The sequence below is a fragment of the Acomys minous genome (genome assembly GCF_964271855.1).
Source record: "Acomys minous genome assembly, chromosome: 10".
Lineage (NCBI taxonomy): Eukaryota > Metazoa > Chordata > Mammalia > Rodentia > Muridae > Acomys > Acomys minous.
In genome coordinates, this window is record NC_140491.1 from 49,052,195 (window position 1) to 49,065,889 (window position 13,695).

Here is a 13,695-nt window from a genome sequence, read left to right on the forward strand (position 1 = left end):
AGGATATGTAGTGGATGTAAGCTTGTTTTTGTTTTGATCCCAAGTGTGGGATGGGGAACAGACTTGTAAGAAAACAGGCGAGGCTTAGCCACTAGAAGATGAACCATCTGGTACAGAGGCCTGGGTTTTGCCAGCTGAAACACATCCTAGTACAGACTCAGAGAGAGTATATATATATAAAAGCCCAAAACAGGAGGCAGGAGGTTTTGGGGCCTTGGTATTGTTTGGCTGTTCATTGCTCCACTTCGAGATGCTCCTGGAGGAGCACCACTCCAGAGAATGCTTCGGGGCTCCAGGTTCCAGGTTCCAGCAGCAACTTTGGTGGAATTGTTGGTCTGCTGAAATCCTGCAGACTACGCCAGGGGAATCGCTCCCAGGAACTGAGTCCAAAAAGGTCTACTTCCCCTGTTCCCATGAACCTCTTTTCTCTCCTACCTAGGGCAGGTGGGTTGGAAGGGAGGTATAAGCAGTAAAGGACCTCAAAGCAGGTTTGGGAAAGGTCGAAGCCTACAAGGAACAGGGGTATTTGTCCCTGTGTCCAGAACTCTCAAGGCTGTTCCGCAAGTAACTTAAGAATGAAGAGATGCCAGACTGTTTTAGAGATGCACAGCCCTGGATGGGAACCACGTGACTTCATCGCAAATGCGCTGGCTGGGGGCTACAGTTCTTCATTTATCATATATACAATACTGCTGGAGAAGCCAAGGAGGTGGGACACATCTGGGAGAGACCAAGACCCGACACTGGCCGTCACTTAGAACCAGAGGGCCCAGCTCATCATCAAGCCTTTTATTTAAAACAGGCATAAATCAAGATGTAAAAACCCTTCCCTCGGAGCGCCAAGACCGGAAGGCACCATTGGAACTCCATCCGCACAGGAAGGCAACCCAAGCTGGAGATCGGAGCCCAGCCTAGGGAAGTAAGACCCAGCCAGGTGAGAGGGGGCTGGCCCAAGCCTCAGGCAGGGTCTGTGCAATGCTGAGGCCATGGAGGAAGTGATGGGTTGGGGGCGGTGGTGGGGGGTGGGGTCTAAGCCCCAAGCACCATGGTGTCCTTTGTGGGCAGACAATTTGGAGTCACCGGCTGCCCACTGCGCCTAGGGGTGCGCACACGTCCACGAGGGCCAGCTCCATGACAGGAAGCAGAAGCAGGGTCCCTTAGCAGGGTCAGGGGCTCACTCTGAAGCTTCAGGAAACAGCTCCGAAAAGTCTCTGAAAGCCCAGGGGGGTGAGGGAATGCTGGGAGTCTGGCGTCCCCTATGGATCTCTGGAAGCCAGCCCGTCTTGTCGTCGCTGGAGTATATCAATGACACTGCCGATCTCATCTTCAGGAACCTGGGGTGAGTGCACAACATGAAACACCAGGCGCAATCTGGCCAAGGATGCCCAGCTCCCTAAAGCAGTTGAAATTTCTTGCCCCCCACCCCCACCCCCGCGGACACCTCAGTGTCCCTGCCGGACCCTCCAGCCAAACCCAGGCACTCACCAGGGCGTGATCGAAGTTGAAGGTGCTGATGTAATAAGCAGAGATGTCAGCGGCCGCCAGGGGACCTGCGATCTGGGCCACAATCCCACATTCATCTGCGGGCGGGTTGGAGTCACAGGTAGTTTTACCCTAGTTATCGAAAATACCCACAGGCTTGCCCCCTCCCGCCTCCCACGCTCCATACTGGGAGTGAGTGGTCCTCACCGAAGCCCAGGGGCTGTCCCCCGATGCGCACCATCCTCCAAAGCTCCCCAGAAGAACTGGTCAGCAGGAGGTCACTGGGGAACCTGGGGAGGCAGGTGGATGATGGTACCCCATTCCTCCCCACCTACCCTGATCCCTGGGGCATGTCCTGCCAGCCTTCAGAGCCTGTCGCCCCCTCCTCCACCTCCCCGGAGGCTAGGCCGAGGGTCTGTGGCCTTTGGGGGGGGGGGGGACAAGGGAGGAGTTACGTACTTTTTCTGGGTCTCTGCATCCATGACAATGGAGATGTAGCCCTCAATGAGGGAGAAAGCGAAGAATGGGATGGAGCTTGACTCAGGACAGCCTGAGGCCGCCTCCTTGGGGACACTGGAGAGGAATGACAGGGTCAAGGGCTCTGCCAGGCACACGGTCCTCTCCAACCATGTGGTTGGAGGTAGAATGGACGACTCTGGGGAGGCCCTTGAATTTTTACTTCCTTGTGAGAGAACCCTTAGCTTTTAACTGCCAATGACCAGGGGGCCTCGGGCAGAGGGCCTGACTGGGGCACATATGGCTGGGGAGCTGTCCTGCCAACACTTCTGGCTGAGGGATAACAGCCTGTCAGGTCGCCAACACCTCTGGCTGAGGGATAACAGCCTGTCAGGAACCCTACGACCCTGAGCAGGATACAGAGTGACAGAAGACAAAAGGTCAGAGTGCACGAAGCACTAGCGTGAGGCAGAGATGAAGTGCACGCGTGGCCCACCTGTGTGAGTAGAAGAGGACATCGATGAGGATGGTGGCAATAGCCGGCAATGTCTCAGGGTCCAGTGTGAGGACACAAAAGCGGTTCTGCGGGCTCTGAATGGGATGCACCGTGGGACTGGGCCCTGCTCAGAATACATGGGCCTCAAGGTATAAAGGCAATCCTGGGCTGGGGCGACCCCTAGTGGCTGGCCAGGGTAGGGCCTCGGTGTATTTTAAGCCCACATTGACTGATAGCATTTGCCAGTCGTCCCAAGAACGCCCGCCCATCCGTTCCAAGCAGAAGGCCTTCCTGTGGGCGTTGGAGGGCAGACCTTACCGTGCTGGTCTCGGGAAAAGCCATTGCTGGAATCATCGCTGGCAACAGGCACAGGCTCTCCGCCTACTTCACGGTAGATTTGAAACTCCTGGGCTAGTGTGTGGATGACCACTGACAGGTCCTGCTCCCGTACCTGGGTCAAGGCAAACGCCACACATTACGCAACCCCAGGCACCTTTGCTTCTGCCTCGCATCAGCACCCTTCCCAAACCCACCAGGATGAGGTCTGTCTGGTATGTGGAGAGCATTAGCACAGACACATGGTGTTCGGCCAGGGGAGCAATGACAGACCGGGCAATCTTGGTAACTCCAGTAACTCCAGCAGCCTGCACCCCAGCGCCACTGTGCGACACGTTCATCACCAGCCAAGTAGCCTCGGCCACTTGCAGGAACTCGGATGGGGGTAGCTCTGTGGGCAGGAGGCACGTGCCTGGTTAGTCAGCTCCTCTATGCGGCTCAATGTCTCTACCTAAACCCTGTTGAGTTTTTTAAAATTATTTATTTTTGTATGTACATTGGTGTTTTGTGTGTGTGTGTGTGTATATATATATATATATATATATATATATATATATATATATATATATATATATAAAATCTGTGTGAGGGTGTCGGATCCCTGCAGCAGGCAGTACAGACAGTTGTGAGCTGCCATGTGGATGTTGAACCCGGGTCCTCTAGTAAGAGCCATCTCTCCAGCCCCCAACCCCATCAAGTTCTAACAAGACAGTCAGATCTATTTCCTGACAGACCTGGAGACCAGGCCTGTTTCCTGTCATTTCCGTCGCAGTGAGCGTTGCTGCTCCAAACTTAGAACTAGGTTCAAGTGCCAGCTTTACCGTTTTGCTGTGTAACTTGGGGCAAGGGTGTTTGGAGGCTCTTTGGTTGTTTGTTTGCTACGAGACAGTGTCTTACAATGGAGGTGGGGCTAGGGTTTAACTCAAAGTGATCCTTTTTCCACGGCCCCCTAAGCACTGGGATTACAAACACTGTAGTCTCAACTTCCTATCTGCAAATTAGTCCTCAAGACTTTTTTGGCCTAATGGGTTTCACAGCACCACCAGAGGGCGCCCAGCGACCTACTCATGGGGAAGCGCTCCCTTGCAGGCCAGATTTCCAGACAGAAGAGGGAAACTAAGTCCTCTGGGAGGGAGGCAAGGCCAAGCTCCTCGTGGCTGGCCTTCGAGCATGGGCCAGACAGGCAGAAATGGGAGGCAGAAGTCAGCTCCCGGTCCCGGTCCTTAACAGGGACAAGGGCCAGGGTGGCGGCTGTTCACCCAAGCAAAGCCAGGCCCCTGCTCTGGGCTGGCTGCCTGCTCTAGCATTCCTTCCTCAACTCTTGACTCCTAGACTTCCCAGGCCAGTAGGGGAGGAGCTGGCTTTCACTGGGGAGATAAGTCCAAGAAGAAATAATGTCCGTGGGTTAAAACTGCTGCATGAACCCCCGTACTCCAGCCTAAAACTGTGGGTGAGACTTCCTTGCTGGCCTGGGACTCATCAAATCCAGCTCCTCGTGGGCTTTAAGTTTATAAAACTCTCGTAAATATTGTTAAACCGTTACGACTACATCCTACATGAGAGGAAACGGTACGGAAGTGAGCTGTGGAGGATATGAACCCAGACCTATACTCCTTGGAGGCCTAAGTTCTCTGGATGGTGGACCTCTGAGCCTAGTAGGAATACTGCTTAGGGGTGAACAGGGGGCCCAGTTCCCACCTTTAAAGCCCTCCTCATCCACCATGAGTGTGTAATCTTCTGGGGTTTCCGTCAGGCTGAAGAACTTGCACCTGTAGGAAGAAAAGAGTTGGGAGCAGGTCAGCCTGGAGTGAATGGGAGTGAACTTTGTTCCCGCTGCATAACAGACCCCCCGCCGGGAGCCTTCCGGACCCACCCTCAGGCGTTCTCTGGAGCAAGGTGGTCTGGGTCCCGTATCTGGGATATTCCCTCCGTTCCACACCCTAGAGGTGTCAGGCTTTGGGCCCCCGTGGATAACTCTCTAACTCAACGTGAGGAGTCTGGGAGGGTGCTACCGCAGGGCTACGAAGGCATGCCCGCACTACACTGCCTGCTCTTGGCAGTTTGCACCTTGGCAAGCCCTGGGAAGGGGCCTCTCCGGGCCGGATAGGCGGCGGCGTCCCAGAAAAGGGTAGGCCCAGGCCTGATAGCGGCCAGAAAGAACAGCGTCCCCACCCGGTACCCGCTGCCTCGCGGCGACCCTAATCCTCCGCTCCTGGCCCAAAGTGACAGCGGAGCCCCCGCCCGCCCGCCCAGCGCTAGTGAACCCGCGTGCGCACCGGCTGCGACGGGGCAGGAAGAGCAGCTTGATGAGCGGGTGGGTGTAGAGCCAGAGGCCAGGGCGGGCGAGGCTCAGTACTCGCACCCGGTGCTCTAGGATGTGAAGTTCCATCGCAGATCCCGGAGCACCGGCCTCGCCGCCAGCTAGACCCAGTAGGAGGCGGGGAGGTGGCTCCCGGTTTAAAGCAGCAGGGCTCCACACCGCCCGCTGCGGGCCCGCCCAGCCAGGGACCCACTCTTCGGCGGCCACGCCCACAACTGCTGAGAAGTGGCCACGCCTCCCCCAAGCCCCGCCTTCCCGGCCCTGCTGGCTGCCTTTGAAATTCATCTTGGCCAGCTCCACTCTTCTGGCCGCAGCCTGTGGATCATGGCCTGCTCCCACCCATCTGTGGCTTCCAGACCAGGCTCGGACACGCCCTTTCCGCTGGACGCCAGCTGTTGGGTTTGGGAACCTGCCGGAAGCTTACGTCCTGACTATCCTCCAGGTTCGCACGTGGGCTTTATGCTTGAAGCCATTAAGACGCTGAGCCAGAGGGTGGCGTTGCATGCCTTTCATTCCAGCACTCGGGAAGCAGAGGCAGGCAGATCTCCGTGAGTTCGAGGGCGGACTGGTCTAGAGTTCTAGGATAAACCAAGATAGGAAAACCCTGTCCCGACCCTCCACCACCACACCACCACCACACACCCAACAAAAAAGCCACGAGAGTGCCCCAAGACATGTCCGAGCTCGCCTGGGTCCGGAATGTTGTCTACAAATCTCCGGAGTATGGAGCTTAGGGCGGAGACCTACAACTGGGTCGTGCCTTTCTTCTTTTATTGCTGGAGGACAAGGACTGCAGAGCTGACAAGGCTTGATAGGGACTAAGAAAGGGCTGCTCAGGATTGGTATTGCTAATACCTCATCTCTACCTTGCTATTATTGTTTAGACTAGCTGAAACCTAGCCTTCGTGGCCCAGTTTGTTTTGTTTTTAAGATTTATTTATTATGTATACAGCACTCTGCCTACATGTACACTTGCACACCAGGACACCAGATCTCATTATAGATGGTTGTGAGCCACCATGTGGTTGCTGGGGAATTGAACTCCGGACCTTTGGAAGAACAGCCAGTGCTCTTAACCTCTGAGCCATCTCTCCAGACCACCAGACCACCCCCACCCCATGGCCCAGTTTTTAATCACCCAGCTTCCAGAGTAGAATGCTCCCCACTAAGGGGAGGCATAGAAAAATCGCCCTCTTCACTTTCTGAGCAACATACTATGGACTCTGAAGTTTGAGGTTTTCTTCCAGGGAAACAACCCAGAAGCACCTGAGCTGGGAATACCCAGGACTTGGGGCAGGCCCTTGCATCTGAGGCTCCCTGAGTATTCAGGCCAGAGACTTGAGCCCTGTTGAAGCCTCCTTAAAGTTTGTCACCATTAGCAGAGCTCAACTGGCCTGAGCACATCTAAATTAGCTAAAGATCCAAGAAAGCCCCAAGCACTGGCAGACACCCCAGGTATGATCAAGTGTCTGAAGGTTTAAGACCCCAAGGCTGAGCAGGAATGAGCAAGTATAGGTGGTTCCATGACAGGACACAGCATGCTCCAAGGGGCCCATGCTTGGCCCAGGCACTCAGCTTCGGCTTGGAGGCTTTGAACGAGGTAGGTTAAGCAGGACTTGGGTGTGATCCAGGACCCAGCAGGCCCATGCAGGACTTCATGCTCTGGACCCTGCACCACAGGCAGACGGAAGCTGGGCTCAGCCCTGTTCCTGGCTTCACTAGCTCCAGATGATTCTCATGGAACACTGTGCAGCCGCCACATCCTGGTCTGTCCCCTGGAGAACTGGGGGAGGGGAGGGGTGGAGGTGTGGAGTGCTTTCCCAAAGGCTGAGCCCATCTCATCGTGGCAAGTGTGGACAGGGTGAGAAACCATAGGGGTGAGAGGCTGGAGTTAAAGTGAGCGAGCTGCCCCAAGCCTCTGGTGACCATTCACCTCTCTAGCCTCAGTATCCCCAGCTATCCCAGGACAACACCTAGGCCCAGGCAATGCCAGAAAGCTCCCAGCAAGTCCTGTTTCTCCCTCCCTGTTCCTGGCTGTGGTCTGGCCCTGCTTGGTCTCAGGCCAGGAACAGCCACTATTGTTTGACTAGAAAAGCTGCTTCCTCAGCAGAAGGGGGGGGGGGGTGGGCCTTCTCCCAGGGACACCCTGTCCTCATCAATGCCAGTTACCAGGTTGTCACTGAGCACCTGCCTACCCCTTCACGGGCTCGCTTGGGTGAGGGGCAGGGGGCAGGAGGCATAGACTCCTTTTATGTCAGGTTCAAGCCCAGCCTGGCAGGTGGACCTTGTCAGCAAATGAAAAGTAGCATCTTATCAGGGAGGCCAACTTCTTCCCTTGCCTGCCTCTGGCTGGAGGCCTCTGTCAGGCATCTGCAGTAACCTGCCCAGGTGACAGCCCCTGATACAACGTGAGTGTTTAGAAGTTAACTGGGATCTAAAGTGGCATCCAGGCCTGGCCTTGGAGGAGGAACAGCTTTAAGCTACCTCTTCAGGGATCTTACCCCCCCCACACACACACACAACCCCAATAAAGAAACAGGAACCAAGGTTTTGGGGACCATTTCCTGCTCTGCCCCAGTGGTGGGCTTCATCCCTGAAGTGACTTCTGTGACAGAAGGAAGCAGAGATGGGTTGAGAGAGAAGAACCAAGAACAGCAGCAGGCTTTGGGCCGGGGGCCCAGGATGAAGGGTGATGTCCATCCCTTCTGGGTCCTTAGCTGCACACCAGCTCTATACACAAGCCTGTTTATTTCAGTATAAAACCATATTTCTTTTTTACACAAAGAGTACCCCACCGCTTCCCCGCATGTCAGCACCCTATCCTTGGGGGATATCCCCCAGTAGGATGGAACTGAGTGAGGCCCAACCTATTGGGCCATAGCTGCTGCCTGTGCTGGCTGGGTCAGCTCCACTCAAGAGAAAATAAATAAGGAGGCTCAGGCAAAATCTGTCCTGGGCCAGCCAGATTCTCTCCCAGCCTAGTGGCCAAGCAGTTGGACCCTCAGGTACCGAGGACCTGGAGTGTTGTCAGTCTTTGAACCGTGTGTGACGTGTGGAGACCCCACCTGGAGGCCTGAGCTCCCAGGGTTACAAGTAGGTGTCCTCACTCTCCTGGGAGGTCAGGCTCTCCTGGGAACGGTGGTAGGGTAAGTTCTGGGGAGTACAGTCCTGGGGGACTGGGTCCTGGGAGACTGGGTCCTTTTGGGGCACATCCTGAGGATGGCATGCATCTCCTGAAGCAGTCACCACTGTGGCTTGGGTGGGGTTTAGGGACTTGTCCAGCTGCCCACTGGCCTTTGTCCGCTTCTGCTCCTTCTGGACCTGCTTGGGTGGCTTAGCCTTGGAGTTGAGGGCGGCATCTGGGGGTAGGCGGATGGATGGTGAGGGCTGCAGGGCAGGTCGGGGACCAGGCTCTGCATCCAGGATGGCCTTGGCACCATGCATCCTGGGTGGAGAGCGACACTCCAGCTCACCACGGGTCTCTTGCCAGCGCCGCAGCTGGATGAGGTGCTCCCGCTCAATCTGGCGCTCCGTCACAGGCAACTCTATCACCTTTGGGGCAATGAGGAGCATGTGAGCACCGGAAAGAATGACCTTTCCCTTTTATCCCCAATCCTTGGCTTTCCTGCCCACCAGCAACCCCTAACTGTGTCTACTGAAGGCTGAACCCAGGGAGGATGTGGCTGTGGTGTGAGTGCCAAACATGAGACCCACTGTCTCCAAGGAGTAAGCTCACAGGCCCACTCGCCTTACATCTAGGACAGAAGCAACCCCACTCTCAGCTATATTGTCCCCTACTGACCAGGCTCCAGTTCCAGCCCCACCACTTTTCAGCTGACGACCAAGGGGAATCACTCTGAAATCTTGCCTCTATGAGCCTGTTTCCTTTAGTATAAAATGAGGACAGTGCTGGAGGTGGGTACAGAATGGCCTTAGAATTCCGCCCCTGCAATATGCATTAGCATGAGTCTGGTTACGGTCCTGCCACAGAAACTGGCCATGTATATATCTCTTAATTTGTAGTGCTGACCAGCCCTCCACGCAGGACCATACGAGCTCCCCTACAGCAATGGGAGATATGGTGCCACACCTCCTGGACCAGGAAGGCTTCCTGCATGATCTTGGGGCTGAGGCTCCGCAGCTGCTCGATGGTTTCATACTGGCCCTGGCAGGCTTTGAGCTTCTCAGGGGAGCCCAGTGCATGCTTCAGCAGCACCAGCCCCACACGGAAGATGATCTTGACTCCTGTATGAGGGGGCAGATGATGAGTCCAAGGGAGGCTTTTGTGCTTCCTTTGTAAACCCCCCACCCACCCTGACTGCAGCATAGCCTAGTACCTTCACAAAAGAACATGTCCCAGACTCGCAGCACAGAGCTCCAGGGCAGTGTGCGGGCAAAGGCACACATGAACCACTCTGTCATGTACAGCAAGGGGTCGATCTTCTGCCGGCTAAGGTGCTTATAAGCCACAGGAGACACCTTCTGAAGGAGTGAGAAGAGGATCTCGCCATCCAGCTGGATTGCCTCCTGAAGAGACAGCAAGGCCACAGAGCCATGACCACAGCCCATAGGGCTCCTAGCACTGGGTCAACATTCAATAATTCATCAGGTAGCTAGAGCCCATAGAGCACTGGAAGACAGATGAACAAACCAGACACAGACGGTCCCTCAGGAACAGTGAAAAGAGCACAGACAGAACGGGGGAGGGGACAATGGGGCTGAGTGTCCCCAAAATGGCAGGAATAGGAACTCCTGCCTGTCAAGGTCAAGGACAGCTACGTGCATGGGCTGAAGGCTGAGGGAAAGGCATTCTAGCAGGACAGAACGGAGCCTCAAACAAGCTCTTAAGCCTATGCGAGGTCAAGGAGGCCTGAGGCACAGATGGAGCTTGCCTAAGTAGCCTCTATCAGGTCTTGGGACTTTTGCCTAGAGGGACTAGGAGAGAAGTGAGAGGCCTTGGAGTGGCTATAGAAGGCATCCAGCCTGGAGTGTCTCAGGCTAGGCAGGTACTCACCAGTTTCTCACTGTAGTAGCCAGGCAGGTACTTCTCACAGACTTGTACCAGACACCAGAAGGCTTGCTGTGGGTGAGAGAGGCATGAGCCTTGTGGCTGGGGTCAGGTACCTCACCTGCCCGCCCACCCAGGCCCTGGTACCTCAGCAGGCATGTGCATGAGCAGCACAGCAGCAATGGGGGCCTGAGCCTGGCAGTAGCCCTCCTCGGGGCGGTACAGCGTGTAGGCCTTCAGCACGCGGAACAGGTCCTGCTGGCTGTGGAGAGGACGAGTAGGAGAGGGAGCAGATGGTGACTATGCCCACCACCTCCCCTGTACCCTGATGAACATCTACAGACCTGCCTCAGAACCTGCCCCTCTCTGAAAAGGATGTGCCCATGGTCACCAGTAAGTTAGTTAGTCTCCCACCTTTGAGCCCAAGGACGGGGCTCAAAGAGAAAGCAAGGGTTGGACCAGGGCTGGGTGAAGATAGACACAGACTGAGGAGGGACTAGAGATGGCCTCCCTGCTGGGCAGCTCTGGCCCTTGCCCGATACATACTCCTCTCTTGTCTATTGTCTCTGTCCATCAAGTCCCAGACTCCTTTCCCTACATCAAGAAGGCCCAACCAGGAACATTGAGTCTAGACAGTAAATGGTGCAAGTAGCTGCAAGAGCCGAAGGTGGGTCAGTGCACCACCACACCACAGAAGGTAAAGTGCCCCCAAGCTCACTGTGCCTCTCCTGATGGTCTAAGAGACAGCTTAGAGCCACCTCCCAACCACATGCTTAGCCTGCTTACTTACCCATGGCCGCCTCGGGACACAAACATCTCATGGAAAGGGAACTGCCGGTGCAGGTCACGCTCAATCACATCTAGCCACTTGGGGTCCCCAGGAGACATGTCTAGCTCCTGGAAGCAAGGGCACAATGTCAGGAAAGAACACCCCTGGTAAGAGGTAGCTGTCTGGGGTATCAGATTAGGCACCAGAGGCACCCAAATCTCTTAAGCCAGGCCTTTCTGAAGACAGGAAATGAAACCCACAGAGGCAAGAATAGCCAAACCTTGGGGAGCCTGAGAGGGGTCCTAACTCCTGGAAATTTCTTTTTCCTTTTAATTTTTTTTTTTTTAAAGATTTATTTGGGGCTGGAGAGATGGCTCAGGTCCTGAGTTCAATTCCCAGCAACCACACAGTGGCTCACAAACATTTATAATGGTGTCTGATGCCGCCTTCTGGCATGCAGGTGTACATACAGGCAGAGCACTGTATACATAATAATAAATAAATCGTAAAAAAAGATTTATTTTTATTTTATGTGCATTGGTGTTTTGTCTGCACATGTGTCTGTGAAGGTGCCAGATTCCCCTGGAAGTGGAGCTACAGGCAGTTGTGAGCTGCCATATGGGTGCTGGGAACTGAACCTGGGTCCTTTGAAAGAACAGCCAGTGCTCGTAACTGCTGAGCCATCTCTCCAGCCCTGCTGGAAGATTCTTATGAGCAAGCATCTATCCTGGCTATGGCCAGAATCACAGCGGCCAGGACTCAGATTATCTAGGGATAATGGCTGTCCTTCAGATAGATGGCTTCTCAACAGTTAGGTGTTACCACAGCTCAGAACCAGATGCAGAGCTGAGCATGAAGCACATATGGGACTTACTGGCCCCTTCCCTACCCCAAACAGATCCTGGCATTACACTTTGTTCACAGATGAGAGAACTGAAGGGTCAAATGGAAGTCTGTTACCCAAAGCCTAGTGACTAGAAACACGGTGGAGCTGGAACTTGAAAGCGAGTATGAAACCAGAGCCACCAAACCCAGCTGCTCTGCTGCCTGTACCCTGTGTTGCAGGCATCACCTGTTCAGGAAGGGAGTGTGGCATGTTAAGTACTTGTCTAGGTACTGAGGTTTCAACACTTTTACTTTCTTTGAACCTCCAGTGTATGTACCTTTTAAAAGCCACCAAGCTCTAACAGAACAAAAAGGTTCCACAGTCATTTGAAATGTCCTCTCTTGATCTGATCTTGGCCACATGCATGTTTTTCTCAGGCTCGCTGAGCTCTATGCTCGCCTGTCCATCTTATTCCCTGTAAATCCATACATCAACTTTCAGAGAAGAAAGAATAAGTACAAAGAAAATGCAGACAAATGGGCAGAGAGACCAAACAAGTACTTGTTGCCCACAGGGTGGATTAGCATCTGGGAAGGTCCTAGGGCGTGAGCGAGGTAGCAACATACAAGATGAGCTCAGGCTGGGCTCTGGTCCTGGGCTGGGATTTTTCAGTGGAAGGAGTGGGTGTCACCCTCTGGAGCCCCAAAAACCCTCAAGTTAGGGTCTATGTGTGTCCTGTGCACGCTCCTGTACCATCCAAGCACAAGGCAAGTTTGCTTTTCTCAAAAAAGAAGAAGGCTCCCTCAATTGTTCTAGTGGTCCCGAGAACCGCAAAAGTCAGTTCCCTGGATGTAGGCTCTGGTGCCTCAGCAGCCAGAGTGTACCATGGCATGTGGACAGCTAAGGGCGGGTAGCTGCAGGGCCTCCAGGGGAAAAGTGCTGACTACCACAGGCAGGTGCAGCTCCTGCAGCCCAGGATGTGCTGCAATCATTGGCCTCTGTGAATCTAACCATGCTGGAGATGCTTCAGGAGGTGAAGTCAGAGAAAACCAGGAAGAGCAGGAAGGCCCTGCCAAGGAAGAGGCAAGAAAGGGCAAGTGCTGAAAAAAATGGAGCCACTAGACCCTGCATTGTGGGCAGACAGGCCATGAGTACAAGAACTTATGAGCGTGGATACACAGTTTAGCACTGTGCTTCCCCATGGCTACAGCACTCAAAGCAGAGGAGAATGCCCCATCCTTATCTACGTCCTCTAGGTCATCCACAGGCGAGGCCTTCCAGGTGTGCTTGAGAACACTGGAGCCCCCAGTAGTGCCATGATGACCCACCATACATTGCCAGGCTCAAAGGAGGCCTTTCTTGGCAAGTCTATGTCTTTACAAGCAACCTACCAGACATCTCTCAGGTGGCCAGTTCCTCTGCGGACACCATTACACACACACACACACAGAGACAGATAGAGAGAGGAGGAGAGGGAGAGGGAGAGAGAGGGAGGGAGGGAGGGAGGGAGAGAGAGAGAGAGATAGTTCTGTGTTTCTGTGGTGGCTCACACCTTTAATCCCAGCACTTGGGAGGCAGAGGTAGGTGGATCTCCAAGTTGGAGGCCTGGTCTACAAAGGGAGTTCTAGGACAGTTAGGTTTACACAAGAGAAACCCTGTCTCAAAAAAATAAACAGAACAACCTCTCCTCACCAAAAAAAATCAACTAAAACCCCTCCAAAACAAACAAAGTTCTGTGCTTCACTGTACTGTGGATATACTCCTTCTGGATAGTATCTCCAGGAGGCTACCCACTTACAGCCTTTACTCTCATGTCAGGAACCTCTGGACTCTGGGTGGGGCCCCATGTCTGAACCACCAACTCTGACCAGGATGGAGCCCACTGGAATACAGGAGATAGAGCTATAAGAAGGAAGATTCTAGAGTCAAGAAGTTGCTTTTTTGGACCTGGTCTTGGTGCTATGTGGGATTACCAATCGCCCTCTAGCCAAGTACTGTCACC

At 54.2% G+C, this 13,695-nt stretch overlaps 2 protein-coding genes across 3 annotated transcripts in view; both read right to left on the reverse strand.

Annotated features, from left to right (window-relative positions):
• Nucleotides 1-774: 774 nt before the first annotated feature.
• Nucleotides 775-5,271, reverse strand: CASTOR1 (cytosolic arginine sensor for mTORC1 subunit 1). The gene is made up of 9 exons (XM_084798072.1): nucleotides 5,047-5,271; nucleotides 4,469-4,539; nucleotides 2,968-3,161; nucleotides 2,753-2,885; nucleotides 2,435-2,558; nucleotides 1,942-2,055; nucleotides 1,690-1,772; nucleotides 1,486-1,580; nucleotides 775-1,334 (listed from the first exon to the last, which is right to left on the reverse strand). The coding sequence occupies exons 1-9, from the start codon at nucleotides 5,157-5,159 to the stop codon at nucleotides 1,257-1,259; spliced, it is 1,005 nt and encodes a 334-aa protein (XP_084654198.1). The 5' UTR covers nucleotides 5,160-5,271; the 3' UTR covers nucleotides 775-1,256.
• Nucleotides 5,272-7,819: 2,548 nt separating this feature from the next.
• TBC1D10A (TBC1 domain family member 10A) overlaps nucleotides 7,820-13,695 on the reverse strand; it is a 31,153-nt gene continuing 25,277 nt past the window's right edge. For both annotated transcript variants that reach the window (XM_084798781.1, XM_084798782.1), the window contains exons 4-9: nucleotides 10,889-10,995; nucleotides 10,246-10,360; nucleotides 10,105-10,170; nucleotides 9,428-9,617; nucleotides 9,181-9,335; nucleotides 7,820-8,642 (exon numbers count right to left, since the gene is read on the reverse strand). In XM_084798781.1, the coding sequence (XP_084654907.1) occupies nucleotides 8,178-8,642; nucleotides 9,181-9,335; nucleotides 9,428-9,617; nucleotides 10,105-10,170; nucleotides 10,246-10,360; nucleotides 10,889-10,995 (1,098 nt within the window). In that variant the 3' untranslated portion in view covers nucleotides 7,820-8,177. The remainder of the gene's footprint in view (nucleotides 8,643-9,180; nucleotides 9,336-9,427; nucleotides 9,618-10,104; nucleotides 10,171-10,245; nucleotides 10,361-10,888; nucleotides 10,996-13,695) is intronic.

What these genes read in the sequence shown, in the direction of transcription:
- CASTOR1 (XM_084798072.1), bottom strand. Translation starts at nt 5,159, where the DNA reads ATGGAACTTCACATCCTAGAGCACCGGGTGCGAGTACTGAGCCTCGCC. An exon ending in TTCCTGCCCCGTCGCAGCCG is followed by an intron (nt 4,540 to 5,046) that starts GTGCGCACGCGG and finishes TTCTTCCTACAG; the next exon opens with GTGCAAGTTCTTCAGCCTGA. An exon ending in TCAACTTCGATCACGCCCTG is followed by an intron (nt 1,335 to 1,485) that starts GTGAGTGCCTGG and finishes CACTCACCCCAG; the next exon opens with GTTCCTGAAGATGAGATCGG.